The following is a 16,048-nucleotide window of genomic DNA, read 5'->3' on the forward strand; positions in this document are numbered from 1 at the left end:
AGGTGGTTGTAATGCAAAGCACGTGTGATGAGATAGAAGGAAGACCCCCAAAACACTCTGGGGGCTTAGAGAAAGGGGCATTAGTGCCTGCCAGGGAACAAGAGAAGAAAGCTTAGAGGCAGTGGCATTTGAATGATGTGTCACAGGAATAGTGAGTTTGTTTGTTTAATTTTTGTTTTATACTGGAGTGTAGCTGATTAACAATGCTGCATTAGTGTCAGGTGTACAGCAAGTTATTCAGTTATACCTATACGTATATCTGTCCTTTTTCAAATTCTTCCCCCATGTAGGTTGTTACAGAGTATTGAGCAGAGTTCCCTGTGCTATACAGTAGGTCCCTGTTGGCTGTCTATTTTACATATAGCGGTGTGCACATGTCAATTCCAAAAGAGATGATGGGAAGAGCAGCCAAGGCAGAGGAATTAGGAGAGCAAAGATGCGTGGCATGTTTGGGAAATGCCAAGTAGACTGGTTTGGGGACAACACAGGACACAAAAAGAATAAAAATTAGTTTATGGCCAGACTCATATGGATACCAGGCTAAGAAATATGGTCTCCATGGGAAAGGCAATAGGCAGCTATTTTAAGCTGAGAGCACGTGGTGCTCCCGGAAGTTAAATCTCCCAGCACGTGTCAGATGATTTGGAAAAGCGGAGATTGGTGCAGAGCTGACAGCTAAGACACTGCATGCATCCCATGTTTAAGATCTTTTCTATTATTATTTCACTGTTATTATCATTATTATCTTTCACAGTCATGTATTCGACGCCTACCATGTGCCAGGCACACTCGTCAAGCCTTGAAGATACACAAGTGATCAAGACAGAATGTAAGGGAGGATAATCTTGTTGGAGTCCTCAGATAACAAGCAAGAGTAAGGAGGAAAACTTCAGGTGAATAAACTGTACTATGAAAATCAAACAAGGTATCCTTCCTTTCCAGGAACAGGGTGGGATAGGTTACTTGAAAGGCCTCCCCCCCCCACGGAAAACAAACTAAAACTGCTGGGTAAAGTACATTTTTAAGTAAACCTTCTTAAAAGCTCAGATACAATAGTAAGGAATTTACTAGGTTGAAATCTGTAGGAAAGAGGAGCCTGGAGAATTCAGTGAATCTTGCAGCTGCTTTTGCCCCGAGGACAGATGCAATCCGTGAGAACTTGACTTTGGGGTTTGGTGGCCTAGAGGGGTAGAAGGGAAAATCCTAGCTCCTCAAACTGGGGGACTGGTAATGTGGCATCCCCGGCACACCAAGCTGGAATTAAGATACGAGTCCGTGTAAGGCTCAGCCAGGAGTGAGGCTTCCCACCCCCATGATCTGAGACCTCATCTCTGCCAAAACCCTGCAGGACTTAGTCCCTTCTCAAATCTGCAATTAACTTTTTCTAGAAAGTTCTTCTGAACCATGAAGATCACGAAGACTATCTGAAGTGCACTACCAAGTTTCAGTTATTCAAATTCTCGTGTCTGTTCAGAGCACTCTGTGGACAGTGAAACAGAGTAGAACTGTGGGGGGCTCCTGGGCACAAAAGTCTTTTTGTGTCCCCCATTTTCTTGTTTGCAGGAAACAGGCTTCATTCAGCCTCCCTGAGGGTAGGTTCAAACAGTTGCTAATCAGAGAAGGGAGGGGATTCGAGGAGCAGTCAAGAGACAATAGTGCAGCCTTGGGGCAGGGTCCCTCTTCCCCCTCAAGTGATACACGGAACAATATCTTTGAGTTATTTTGCAGATACTGAAACCCCCTCCAGGTGAAAGAAGTTAACTGTCTACTGCCCACAAGCACGTGACCCCAGACGGGTCGGAACCTGAAGGATAGCGATGCAGACTCCCACTAAGGTCACCACCGACCACTCAGAATGTCCAGGAGCTGATCACGCCCTCTTTGAACCATTACTAGAAAACTCCTCACTAATCCCTCCCGGTTGGGACACACAGTTTTGAAGGCATTAGCCCATTGTGGCCCCCTTTGCCTGGCAAAGCAATAAAGCTATTCTTTTCTACTTCACCCAAAACTCTGTCTCAGAGTCAATTCGGTACCAGGGTACAGAGCCCGGATTTTGGCTACAATGGGCAGGAGAAAAATCCACTGGAGACATTTGGTTTCCCGTCCAGCATGTAAGGCTTAGAAAACACTACTCCACCCTAACAAGTAAAAAACCGAACACACCGAAAAATCAACTGCTCTGCTTAAATCTGAAAGAGAAGTGAGAATACAGGCAAACCGCTATACTCCCCAAATTGGAAAGACACACAGGCAGACACAGAGAATCACAACTTACCCGGGCAGAAACCCCCCCGGCAGACACTTCCTTGGGAACCCGCGCTGGGGTGGAAAACCTGAGCTGTAATGTACGAGCTGCTGGCGCCTCGGTGAAGACCGGTCTGAGGGATGAAAACTCCTGGGACACGCAGTCATCCGGGGGCGCCACGCATTGGGGAGTTTTAGCCCCCAGAGCTCTACCCGGTTCTCCTAGTGAATATCAGAGAAAAGTCCCCCCCACTGCTTCTGGCAGGAGGAGGGGGAAAGGAATCCTGTTGAAATACACCGGAGCCCTCTGTTCTTTTTAACAAGGCCCGTCCTCAGGGGAAACTAGGTAACAAGAGCCTGGCCTGCTGGGCTGCGATCACAGCCTAACCTACCTGGGGAAGGGAAATACCCACCTCCAGCCCTCTTGAGCGATAAAACTGAGAAGCACCTGTGAAGTTCACAGGCTAGAGCCACAGCCTCAGAAAAGTCGACTGGAAAATGCATCTTCCTGGTCATGAAGAGAGAACCAAGTCCCCCCATTAGAGTCTGCAGCGATCACGGAATTGGGTTGGGAGTCGGGTGGGAATGAGCAGTCGATCTTTACATGATATCAAAGCCAGGAAGTGAAACCAGCAACCCCACTGCGCTGTCCCGAAGGACGTGTGGCGTTAAATCATACGAGCATCTTAACACGGCGGACCTAGCACCGCGGCACCGTCCAGACCTGGGGGCAGCGCCTTCCTTCTGGGCGTGACCAGGCAGCACAGCATCACGAGAGGCGGCCAGACTGGAGGGGTGGCCTTCGTTGTGGTCACGGAGGACGATTCCCACCCGCCCAACCCCCCGCCACATTTATTCGTGGCGGAACATCACCACACCTTCAGCACAGGCAGAGAGAATCAAGGGTCCTGTCAGATACTTTTCCACCTGCTGGTTGTTAGCTACTTAATAAAGTGGAGGAGAAAAGCAGTTACTGGGCCTATTTTCTGATGAGCTATTCAGTGCATTAACTTACTGGTGGCCAGCACAGCTACACATTACAAATGTTTACACTGTTTTCTCAATTTAGCCTTTCTAATTTGCGAATAGATAAAAGGATTTTAAAAACTGGCTGTTACATAACAGTAAAATTGATTGGCACTTGTTAGATATTAAAATATCTTGTTAGATATTTTACACTTAGTAAGCATTACAAAAAACAAAACAAAAAACCCACACACTCTGCAAGGGGCATATCATTTTGTCCACTGTATAAAAGAAACTCAGTGGGGGAAAGGGGGCTTCACGTGATCCTTGTAGAACACCCCGTCTTCCTAACAGCACCCTCCTCATTCTCTAGTGTAATTGTTGTAATTAAGGTCCATCTCCCCTGCACACGGTAAACTCCATGAGTTCAGGAACCGTGTGAGACTTGTTTACACCTGCGCACGCAGGGTTAAGCGAGGTATATACGTATCAGGTGTTCGGTAAACATTGGTTGAATGGAAGAACGAATGAAGAAAAGGAAATTGAGTCCAAGGAAACAATTTGCGGGGTAGAGATAGTTTGGTAAAGTCCTTTTTTGGGGGGAAACATCCTGGTACAATCCCTTAGCGTCTTCGGGAGGTTGTAAACTGCTGCTAATGGAAGCAGATCTGAAGGGCACCAAGTGCCCTCGGTTATACTAACTCACAAGCTCACGGAACAAAATTTGCTTTAGGGTTGAGGACCTCCTGGTGGCCTCCCTCTTTCTCTTTGGTCCCAGGCACTCTGGACATCAGTGCAGACACGGCCAAGTCCAAGAACCACAGCATGCACAGCCCATCCTGGAAATGGCCCAGAAGCAGCATCGAGAAACCCCAACCACGAAGATGTGAACCTCTTGAGGGGCTGGGCGCCGAGTTCCTGAGGAACACACGCTTTGCCGAGAAACACAGCAAGACGGGCCTGAGGATGATGCAGGCCAACAACGCCAAGGCCATGAGGGCAGGCGCTGAGGCTGTCAGGCCCTTGTAAAGCCCAAGGAGGCCAAGCCCAAGATCCCAAAGGGCATCAACCACAAGCTCAATCAACTTACCTACCTTGCCCACCCCAAGCTCAGGAAGCACGCTTGTGCCTGCGTCGGGGCTCAGGCTCTGCTGGCAAAGTGCAAGACCAAGGCTCAAACCAAGACCCGACTGACTGCAGCTCCAGCTCCGGCTCCTGTTCCAGCTCCAGCTCCGGCTCCTGTTCCAGCTCCAGCCCCAGCTCCCAAAGGTGTCCAGTGCCCTACAAAGGCTCAGAGCACAGGTCTTTTCTGCCACTGTGAGCATGGAAGGACTGGTTTGATCCCTGGGCTGCTGAGGGGGCTGGTCTCCTCCTGTGCTATTAGTATAAATAAACCTGAGGCAGGATTGGTTTAAAAAAAAAAAAAAAAGGATGGAAGGCCCCTGCTGCTGGGAGGTACGTAGCAAGGATGTGTTCTGACTGTTTTCATCAGCATCCCACCCTGCCACATCTGGTAAAGTACCATCCTGGGCAGGGGTCTATGTTTTAAATAAACAATTTTCATGTATTTAGAGTATCGTTATTGTTACTTCTGTTGTTTTCCCCTAGAGAAAGAAGGCAGTAAAGTTTTCGGGTCTGTCCCCCACTCCTGCCTTCCCAGTTCATCAAATCTAAAAAGGGAAGGAGGCTTATTATTCAATCACTATTTATAGTGGGATTGGGTTCCCAAATGAACATGTCAGGCCAAACTCATAAATAGTCAGGACTACACTAGAAAATCTTTTAAGTTGCCCATAAATTAGTGTCCTCTCCTCTCTTAGCCTAACAGCCAGTCCTGCCTTTGGCATTGGAAGGGATCACTGTGTCTTCTGTTGACACCAGAAGAAGTAGTTGCCTTGTGTTTGGGGTCCAGGACGTAGAATCATACTCAAGAAAAACGCTCGCATCTTTAAAGGGTCAAGCAGATGAGAATGGGCGGTCACGTGTGTCTCATCTCCCACCACGCAGGGTGGCAGCTCAGTGCGGGGCAGACTCAACAGGACTCCGTGGGTTCTCCCTCCCCCCCCCCCCGAGAAAATACGTCACCTCTTCCAGGAGCTGGTCCCTGTGCTAGGCCAGGGGACACAAAGAAAATGTACTGTCCTCACCCTTGAGGAGTCCACAACCTAGTGAGTTCACAGCCATGAACCAAAATTGCATTACAACGGATGACGTGCAAAGAGAGACGTGCGTAAATGGTGCGGAGCAACCAGCTGAGTGGGGCTGGGGAGCTGCCCTGAAGAGCTGGCATTTGACCTGCGTCTCAAGGGTTGACTGTGGCTTCTCTAGAAGAGGAGGAAAGCCTGGAAGGCACAGCACTTCCCAGTCACGGCAACACGTGGGGGAAGAGGGATCCAGGCAGATGAAGATGGAAAATACCCTGGGGGCCATACTGCACTTGGTACCAGCACATCCCCTGAGAAAAATACCGCCAGACTTGACCAGCTCCCCCGCTCTGTACACCAGCCAGGGGAGCAGAGAATACTGAGCCTCCGGAACCCTTCCTCTGCAGGCAGCTACTGTGAGTAAAGGAAAAGACCACAGTAAACCTCTTCTCCAGACCCACCTCCGGGACAACCGCCTCTGGACGGAGTAACTGACAAGCATGGCCAGGGCCACAGGGTTCCCATCCCTTTGCCTGATCTTATCTTCCTTTCAGCGACCTTGCTTGGGGTTGAGAAGCACAGCAGCAGGCTTGACCTTTGAAAACGCCGGAAGCCTCTGTATCTATTCTTCTCTCCTTAGCTGGACACCCTTCACGCTCAGACCCCAGCCATGGCCGCCCTGGCAGGTAAGAATCTCAGGCTCAATATAATTCATGGTGTGGGAACTTGATCTAGACCAACATGTGATCTCCAGCCAGTAGGGATTTGGCAAGATCCCAGGAGAGAAAGAAATTTGTATTCTAAGCTGAGGCTAATCGGTCCCGTATTATGTTGCACTTCCCTGTGACAGGCGCCGTGTTCATGCTTGAGGCAAGATATGGCCTGAGTTAGAGCCAGCGTCAAAAGGAAGCAGGCCTGTGACATTTACAAGAAAGGTGAAAACCAAGGTTCCACAAAGAGGGGGGGTGGGATCGGCCACAGAGCTATTTTCTGACTCTGAGAATGTTACAGCGAATCCTGGTGATGCCACGCCCTGTGAAATTAACGCTTCCTTTTCTTCATCCTCACAGTTGAGCCTTGTGAAAGGTCAATTGATGTCAACACTTTTCTGTTACAGGCAAATTCACGAATGCCCAGGAAAAAATATTTGAGTATGTTAAAATCTTTGGGAAATATACAGAAAGAGTAAGGGAAGGGTGAGACAAAATGCCACCCCCTCCTCAGAGCTGTTAAACAAGATTCAGGAAGAGATTTCAAAGAAAAATGTTCAAAACATCTGGTTCTTATCTGAAATATAATTAGAAATGTATCTTAATATACAAGGCATTTTTAAAAGCCGAGAGGAAGGACGTTTCTGGGTGACCAAATGTATTGGATGATGTCATAATCATGGCATGAAGAGGAACGCCAGACTCTGGCAATATTTTGAGAGATGTGCTTTTTGTATTGTTTTATTGTTTTTATGAAAAGTTGTTTACCGATGAAATAAGAAGGCAGAGAATGAGACTTTATCAAACATCATTTGGAATCAAGGGATTCCTAAACCTAGGTGGTATAAAGAGAGAAGGTGGTTGATGAGGTATGGTTTCAAAATGCTAATCAGTTATAAGGTAGACGTTTTGCGACTTTTTCTTTGCACTCTCTGCCATTTCCCACTCCTGTTTGTTTTTATTTGGTCCATTTTCCACTCTGGGAATAATAAAGAAAAAGGAGCATGTATTTGATTAGAGAACAACAAAAGGAAATAACTGGCTGTTTCTGGCTCATGGTCCCAGCTCACTCACCTGGCTCTCCTTGGCCAACTTTTGAAGTCCTGGCATCCAGACCTATTGCATTAGAACCCCTGGGGGCCAGACCCAGGGAACAGTATGTGCTTTTTTTTAAAAAAAAAAAAAAAAAAACAAAACTCCCCAGATGACGCTAATTGTGCAGCTAGGTTGGAAACCACTGTCATCAACTCTGCAGCATCATGAGTGAGAGAGACCCCCTCCCCGCTCCGGCCAGCAGCCAAGTATTCCCCAGGCTTTTGTACTCACAGACCGGGAACATTTCAAAACGCACTTGGAGGAGCCATATAGATTTTCGTTTGTCAAGATTGTGAAAACAACAGTTACCATTGACTATCATGATCATTTCATGAAATACAGGACATTTTAATATCAAAATAGCAGAAAGGACATAGTCTCAGAGTATTAAAAATCTGATTCCATATGTATTTACACACATACCTATATACCTGCATACATGTATATTTCATCATATTTCTTTCTCCCTTTTACTAAGAAGAGTTCTTCTTGGACTGCCTGGCTTTGGGACCAACTTGCATCCTATCTGCAACACCCCTTCCAAGAAACTGACACCAAAATGAGCATTTACTATATGCCAAGCCCTTGTCTAATTGGTTTACATACATGAAATCGTTTAGTTCTCACAACCCTAAAAAGTAGGTACTGTTATTATGTTCATTTTTCAGATAAAGAAATAATCACAGCAGGTGAAGCAGTTTGCTCTGGGTCACACAGTAAGTGACAGAGCCTGATTTTGAACCCAGGCAATCAGATTTCAGAGCCCCACATTCTTAACCTCTTTACCGCACAAGTAGCTATCTGTTCATGTATTATATTATTCAGCAAACACTTATTAAGCAACTACAATGTGCTAGGCACCATGATGAACCCCAGGGATACAGATATTAAGGAGGGTAAAATCTAGGCCCTTGGAACTTAGGTGTGTTGAGGACACATTTATTCCTACTCCTCCTGTTTCCCCAGCAGAGTGGGCCTTCCCACTCTACTTTCCAGGAAGGAAATGAAGGAGGAGCCCATCTGACTTCTCTCTGTCCCCCAACTCACTCCTGGGAAGGAGTGGCTTGTGATGGTTTACCAGATGATCGGTGATTTGGAAGAAGAAACCTGGTTGGCCAAGCAGTGAATTTCCCAGGCCAGGCTCTCCTCCTGGGGGGCAGATGGTTTGCATTGTTCTGAGGCTGCTGATGACCATGGGGAAGTCTGACTAATTCACTGCCATCCTGGAAGCCCTATTGGCCACTTGGCTACAGAGGAGCCTGGCCCAAAGCCCAGTTCCTGCCGCAGCTGGACTTGTGGGCACTGGCAACAGCACCTGGGAGTGACTAAGGGTTTGTCTCCCTGTGAAAAATGGTCATCAAGTAGAACTTAGTTTGTACTGGGGGGATCTGCGCTGAAAACACATGACTGGGCATCTGTACCAACATCCTCACATCCACAAGGGCTGCCAAAGGCCAAGAGTCTTGTGTATAATGCACAAGTGCCTGCAAAGGTAAACCAGGAGGCTGGGGAGCCCGGAGGAGGGGTTTCCAACCCAGACTGGGGGATGGGGCACATGAACGGAGTCCTGAAGGACCACAGGCATTTTAGACTTTGAGCAGTGGGGTGGGGGATGGAAAGACGCCAGGCAGGGGTGAGAGCAAATGCAGAGGCAGGAGAGGACATGGCATACCATTCAGAATGACCAGAGCATCCACGGCAGAGAGGGAAGAAGTGAGCCTGGAGGGATAAGCAGGGATGGAATTGTGAAAAGCCTTGAACGCCACGCCAAAGCCTTGTGTATTTCACCCTGAAGGCACTGAGGAGCTCGCGAAGGGTTTTAAGCCGCAGGGACATGACGATCACTTTTACATTTCGGTAAGATTTCTCCAACAAGAGTGTGGTGGACTGGGGACCAGAGGACCTCCTGGGAAGCTGGGACAGTGGCCGGGCAAAAAATGATGAGGTCCGGAAAGAAGGAAGATGGCTGTGAGGATGTAGAGGAGAGATATGAAAGAGATGTCGTGGATCATAGTGACTATTCAGCTATGGCAATCAGGGGAAAAGGAGACCTCTGATTTCTGGCTTAGGGACTGAGAGTACGTAGGTGCAATTCCCAAGATAAGGAACATAAGGAGATCAGGAAGAGGATGACAGTTCCACCGCGGCCAGGTGCATTCTGAGGCGCCCATGATGGGGGCTCTTGTCATGCTCTGTGGTCAGCCCCTCCCGTGGGTCACTGAACTGCAGGCGGTCCTGCCAGCATGCCACAAGACTCTCCCACAGTCGCCAGCGACACCCATGAGGCTGTGGTGGCCGTCCTGTCTTATGGCCTAGAATCCCTTCCGCTTGCTCTGGGCACTGACAGAGCATCCCCACGGCTCCCAGGCGTGGTTCTGGCTTCCGCCCCCCTGGGAGTCACCAGAGGCCCCTCCTGCGCTCATTCTTCCTCTGACTTAGGAAGGGAGAACACTTCCTCCTTCATCTCCACAGCAACTGGTTCCACCAGTTTTCCGGAGCATTTCTTCCTCTTCCGCTCCAGCTGAACGCTTTCTTGATCAAATCACTCAGCCTCCTGGCAAACGCGTCCTTCCCTTCCTCGTGCGAGGCACCCCAACCTAGCCAAGAAGCCACAATCCTGCTGTCTTAAGTCATGCTCCCCGCTGATCGACCTGTCTCATGTGGATGCATTTGGAGTCAGCTCTGCCTGGGGCTGGCAGATTTCCATCAAACATCTCAGTGGATCTACTCTATTCTGAGGTCTGCCCTGACAGAAGGCACACAATTTAACAGGAATTTAAGGTGAGTAGGGCTAACCTGGGGTCAACAGAAGTGCTTGGGGCTACACCAGTGTGGAGCTAGAGCAACTCCAAGAGTCTCCCCAGTGCCCTGGCTCAGACCCAGCTTTGACCAAGAAAGAGTCTTCTGGATTGTCCATCTCCCCCCTCTACCCTCCAGGACTGTGCCAAGCTTGCGAGAAGATGGCTGGATTCCGGGTCAATCTGAAGGTCACAGAAGAAGCTTATTTTAGTACACGATAGAGAAGTTAAGTTCAGGACTGAATTTGATCTCGAATTTCCTTCTGGACCAAGCAGCTCGAGGAACTTGCCTACGTGGTTGATTGGTGTTGGTGGGACCCGCGTGGAGGAGGTCGCAGCCCCTGGACTGTCTCCTGGGCGTCTGGCTGTCCAGCTCCGTCTTCTATAACTTCATACTTTCCCATCCAGAAGGCTTTATTCTGGTGTGACTTGGAGTTCAAACATGGCTTGATTATAGACGGAGCTCTGGGAATGAAATGGAGTTGCTATAGGAAAGCTGGCACACAGAACCCAGACAAAGGCAAGTGGCCCTACTGCCAAAATACAAAAATATCACTCTATCAACACTGCTGCTCTGATGAGGCCGGCCAGCCCAGCCAAGGGAATTACCCCAGTGTAATAACTCTCAACTCCAACCCAACTTTTCTTCCGCCCCCTCTGGGTGTGTGATGTCATGGGAGGGGTTCTGGATTGGGAACCAGGAAATTTTCTGGGTCCCTGTTCTCTCTCTCTTTTTTTAAAAATGATTTTCAGTACTCGCAATTTAGCAGATATGTTTGAGCTATCTTCTCATTTCCAGATTTTGCTTTTTTTTTTTTTTTCCTGAACCAAATGAATCTAGTGAAAAAAGTCCTTTTTGGTTGAATTAAATCCTCTAGAGAAAAAGTTGAAATAAAACTAAACTTTCCCGACTAGATAAAATTTATTAGATTTCTCAAAATGCTTTAGATAACATGCAAAAAAATGATGTGTATGAAGCAATGAAATAATATACAACTCTTAGAGAGAAGAGTGGAGCAAGTGGAAATGCAAAGATTTGAAGCAGGTAAGTTCTTCTGGCTTTGAGAGAGCCTTTTAACCTGCATGCTTATCTCATACTGTTTCTCTTATCTACTGCTCTGTGCCAAACCACACCTGGTCCCTGTTGTTACTCTGCCCCACACCACAGGGTCCTTCGGGCAGGTTGCTTAACTTCTTTGGGCCTCAGTTTTCCCATCTGAAAATATTAGATTAAAAAAGAGATCTAAGGAGATTAAATGAGCAAACACAGGTGGAAACTCTTGCATTCAGTACAAAGCAGTCAAATTAGAATTTTTGGTAGAGGTTGCTTCAAAGCACTGCTGACCTTTCATATATTAATTTAAATGTTTCCTTTTGATTAGCATTCACTGTGCGTTCATCCAGCAAGCAGTTCTCAACATCACCATGGTGTGAAGGGCGTCATCTTGTTCAATGGCTTTGTCTGTGTTTTTATCTCTCTGGTATTTTCTGTGACCCCCCTGCAGTCCAATCAGACAATAGTAAGAGGCTCTGTTTTCACGGTCCTCAGCATTGAGAGGTTAGAGCAGAAATGTAGAGAGAACAAATAAAGCCACGCTCAGCTTTTGGATTTCAAAATAGATCTTGAGTCTCATAGCAGAGATGAGATAAAAGAAAAAGGTTTTGAGTCTCAAAAAAACAAGGTCTTGGAGGACTTAGGGCATATAGCATTTGTACCATAAATGACAGTAGTTAGGAGAATGAATAATCAGATGAGAATGGGTTTTTGCACTCCAAAGGAATCATCCAGACCAAATATGGGGGGGCAGGGGAGAAGACATCAGAGGGAGGGGAGAGGCAGGGGATGAAAGAATCCCTAGGTATGTCAGGGGATTGTAGATGCAGATGTCCTTCCATATCAAGGATACTGGGTTTGGTGGTGAGGCTCTCTCATGCTGGTAGGGTAGAGCAGCAGTAAGGTAAAAACAGCAGCCTGGCCAATCTGCATGGATAAGATCTAAGACAGCCCCACCAAGTGTCCTCTATCCCTAGTGTGTTGCATCCAAATATTTGCCATCTCTCCTTCCTGGAGAGAGGCAAAGAGATAACTGAGAGAATCAGTAAACCTGCAGATGAGGGCTAAGCATGACCTACATGGACCCACTAACAGAGACCAGAAGAAACATGATTATCACAGCCAATGCCAACGTTGGGAGATGACAACAACCGGGGACCTTGTGGAAGAGGGAGCATCTTGGCAGATGCCAGCGTGAGTAGATGATGACAACCAGGGGTCTGATTCCTTGAAGGCGTGGCATGTTAGCACCCTTGAACTCAGACCTATCCCCAGGTACATGGGTAGGGAGGGAAAACTGAATCAATCAAGAAAATCCTGGGACTTCCCTGGTGGTGCAGTGGTTAAGAATCCGCCTGCCAATGCAGGGGACACGGGTTCGAGCCCTGGTCCGGGAAGACCCCACATGCCGCGGAGCAACTAAGCCTGTGCGCCACAGCTACTGAAGCCTGTGTGCCTAGAGCCCGTGCTCTGCAACAAGAGAAGCCACCACAATGAGAAGCCCGCGCATCGCAACGAAGGATAGCCCCCGCTCACCGCAACTAGAGAAAGCCTGTGTGCAGCAACGAAGAGCCAACGCAGCCAGAAAGAAAGGAAGGAAGGGAGGGAGGGAGGGAGGGAGGAAAGAAGAAAGAAAGAAAGAAAGGAAATCCCAACTCAGTTTACTCTGAAGTAATTACGTTTTTACCACCAACAGAATAGGGGTGCAAGAAACAAAATTAAATTCAGTCTAAAAAAATTAAGTTATACATACAGCTTTGCATCTCTGAGTTTTGTGAACTGAAACTCCCATTCAATGGTCAGGTGATAGCCCTGGGACTACTGATGACCTTAAGAAAACTGAAGGTCAAATGAGCTTAAATGTACCCAAAGGCTAATGTTGGAGCAGCCACTGGGTTCCCCCGGGCAGGTCCCAAGGCCAGAGTCAGGGTTCAGCTTTCCAAAGCTTCCTTTCCCTCCAGATCCCCTCCCACCCCACCCTCCATGCACATATTCTCAGCCTCCAGTTCTCATCCCTGATAAAGGATATAAACAGAAACAAAAAAAAAGGGAACCATATGAGATGGGGGAAAAAAGTGCAGGACCTGAGAAGAGGGAGGGTAGAGGGACAGAAATGGAAATACAAAGAGGGAGAAAATAGAGGGATAGCATTTAAACTCCACACGGACGCCGCTGCAATGACTGCAAGGCAGCTATTACCTTTTCCTGAGGGGAGTCGCTCCCCTCTTGGTGAAAGGATGAAAATCTAAAATAATAATAATGATAGCTACCTTGATTAATAACTGCTCTGCCCTGTACATGTACATATGTATAGAGAAACGTAGATGAATGTATGGAGTATAAAGTTCAATAATTACAAAGTAAAAATTCTTAATGTCTTAAGAGACAATGTCAGCCAAAAAAGATACTCTTGTTGGGGGTAACGAGGTATTTCCTCATGGGTGCACACACAGACACACACACACACACACACACACAAAGTATGCATATGTGTTGTACTGTGTATTAAAGTGATTTACTTGCTTGGATAATTTGAAAGTAAATACACACATACAAAATATGCATGTATGTTATATTGTGGATTAAAGTGATTTACTTGCTTGGGTAATCTGAAAGTAACCTCGTGACACTCCCTGAGGTAATATGCAAAATCTGACCATAGGATGAGTGGAAATCTGGAACCCTTTCACTTTAGCTCTTCTGCGTAACCTCCGGCACAATGAATTCTACTGCTTCCTAAAGATAGCGGTGGTGATGAGACCTCTTCCTCGACAGAGGCTAGAGCCCCCTGATTATGTTCCTCTGGATTTGTCACCCTTTGTCTGCCTGTGTCTTAATTCCCCTGCTGTGCTGCTAGCTCCTCTTCTTTCTCTTCGTGTCCCTCCCTGACACTGCTCTGAGACCTTGGGTGTAGGAAAGGCTCAGTAAATACTGCTTGGTTGGTTGATTGCCAGCTGGGCGAGGCGATTTCCCTCAAAGCCAAGAGGATGACTTGTCTTGACACCTTATACTTTGCGGATGAAAGGCAAGCCAAAGACTGATTTAAAATGTAGGTCTGGCTGTCGGAGCAGACCAAGGTGGGGGAGAGTCCAACTGTGTGGTCAGACCGCCATGAGGGCCCCCCCCCACCGCCTTGATTCCTTGATATGTGAAGGCCTGGCCCGTGTCCTCCTTTGAGAAGAGAACAGAGCCCATCGCTGAGGGTGTGAAGTTCAGATGTGATTTTTCAGTTGGATAGTCACCTCAGATTCCTGTATTGCTTGCCCCCGCCCTTTCTCTGTGTCTCTTTCTCTGTCTCTCCCAATGTACACCGAGTTCATTTGGGGCATGTAAAAAGGAAGAAAAGGTATGGCAGTTCCTATGAGAATGCCCCCTCCCAACTGAGCAGTTATTTTATTCAAAAGAGGAACGATTCTTGTTTTTAAAGCAGGGTCCTTTCTACCTGAAATGTCTCTTCTCCCCCCACCTCCTTCCCCTATACATCTCTATGGCATTCCTTAATTCTGGGAATGCCAGGGTTGTACGCCATTCCTGTATCCTCTACTAAAATATAAATACACTCGTTCAGATAGCCCATTCAAACAATTGTAGCAAACACTCACACTTTAGTATGAGTGAGTTTATCGCTACTCTACTGTTTCTAGATTTCACTAGAAAAGAAGCAGAAGGGACTTCCCTGGTGGTGCAGTGGTTAAGAATCCACCTGCCGATGCAGGGGACATGGGTTCGATCCCTGGTCCAGGAAGATCCCACATGCCGCGGAGCAACTAAGCCCGTGCACCACAACTACTGAGCCTGTGCTCCAGAGCCCGCGAGCCACAACTGCTGAAGCCCACGTGCCTAGAGCCCGTGCTCCGCAACAAGAGAAGCCACCGCAATGAGAAGCCTGCGCACCTCAACAAAGAGTAGCCCCCGCTCACCACAACTAGAGAACAAAGAGTAGCCCCCGCTCACCACAACTAGAGAAAGCCCGCACGCAGCAACGAAGACCCAACGCAGCCAAAAAATAAATAAATAACTTTTAAAAAAAACAGAAAAGAAAAGAAGCAGAAGAAAGTATGGGCCCTGGGAAATGGGAGGCTAGAAAGAGATGTGGCTTTAGGGGAAGGAGAATTGGAGAAAAAAATGAAGCAAAAAGGTGAGGCTGAAAATACCAAAGAGAAAATTTTCTTCTTTCTGATTTTTCCCCGCTGTCCTCCCTGCCCATCTCTCCCTCTGACGTTGCTCCTCTTCTTTGTGTGTATGTGTAGGGCACTCCTATGTGTACCCACAGGCGCATCAACATGATTTCAACAGTGCACAACGTTAACTAATACTTTGAAACCCCTTCACCATTAGGCATGGAAACCATAGAAAATCTACATTTTCAGCCAAATACCTTTCATTCATTCATTCTCACAAATATTGATTTAATGCTGTGCTGGGCATTAGGGTTACAGAAATGAACAAGACAGATCAATGGTTTTTACCTATACTATAGTGAAAATATTTGTGCCCTTTGTCTAATTAGACTGGGCTTGGGAAGAAAAAAGAAACAAACATGGCTGTTTGGCTTAGGTTGGTGGGAATGTGTGTGTGTGTGTGTGTGTGCGTTTGCATGTGTGAGACGTTGAAGGTAAAGGAAATCAGTGAGTCTTTAGAGTTTTTCTATATTTTTTCTAAGTATTTTGAAAGTTCAAATTACCTTGAATAAATGCCTTAATTGCTCATGCTGCAATTCAAGCCATTATCTCCTTTTCTTAAGGTCATAATGTTGTAAATAGAGAATAAATTCCTAGCTTTAAATGCCAAAAGTTTAATAACAAAAAGCAAAGAAAAATAAAAGTATACTCCAATATATGCTTTTTATTTATTTTATTTATTTAGTAAGTTTCACTTAAAAGAGACCGTGTTAATATTTCTTTGGGGGATTTTTTCTGCAAAGGATGTACTTACTGGAATTCTTAAAAATGACCCATTCAAATCTAGACTGAAGGTAGATTCTACCATCAGCATAGTCGTCCTTTACTGCCAGAAGGCCCTTGATATGACATA

At 46.9% G+C, this 16,048-nt stretch overlaps 1 protein-coding gene across 1 annotated transcript; it reads left to right on the forward strand.

The window, feature by feature from the left end:
* The first annotated feature begins 756 nt into the window (after positions 1–756).
* Positions 757–9,219, forward strand: LOC137751819 (large ribosomal subunit protein eL29-like). The gene is given in 5 exon segments (XM_068526503.1): positions 757–829; positions 3,992–4,228; positions 4,231–4,530; positions 6,475–6,542; positions 9,025–9,219. Coding segments are annotated over 5 exon segments (873 nt in total).
* Positions 9,220–16,048: the final 6,829 nt, after the last annotated feature.

Source organism: Eschrichtius robustus, chromosome 18 (genome assembly GCF_028021215.1).
Source record: "Eschrichtius robustus isolate mEscRob2 chromosome 18, mEscRob2.pri, whole genome shotgun sequence".
In the NCBI taxonomy this organism is placed as follows: domain Eukaryota; kingdom Metazoa; phylum Chordata; class Mammalia; order Artiodactyla; family Eschrichtiidae; genus Eschrichtius; species Eschrichtius robustus.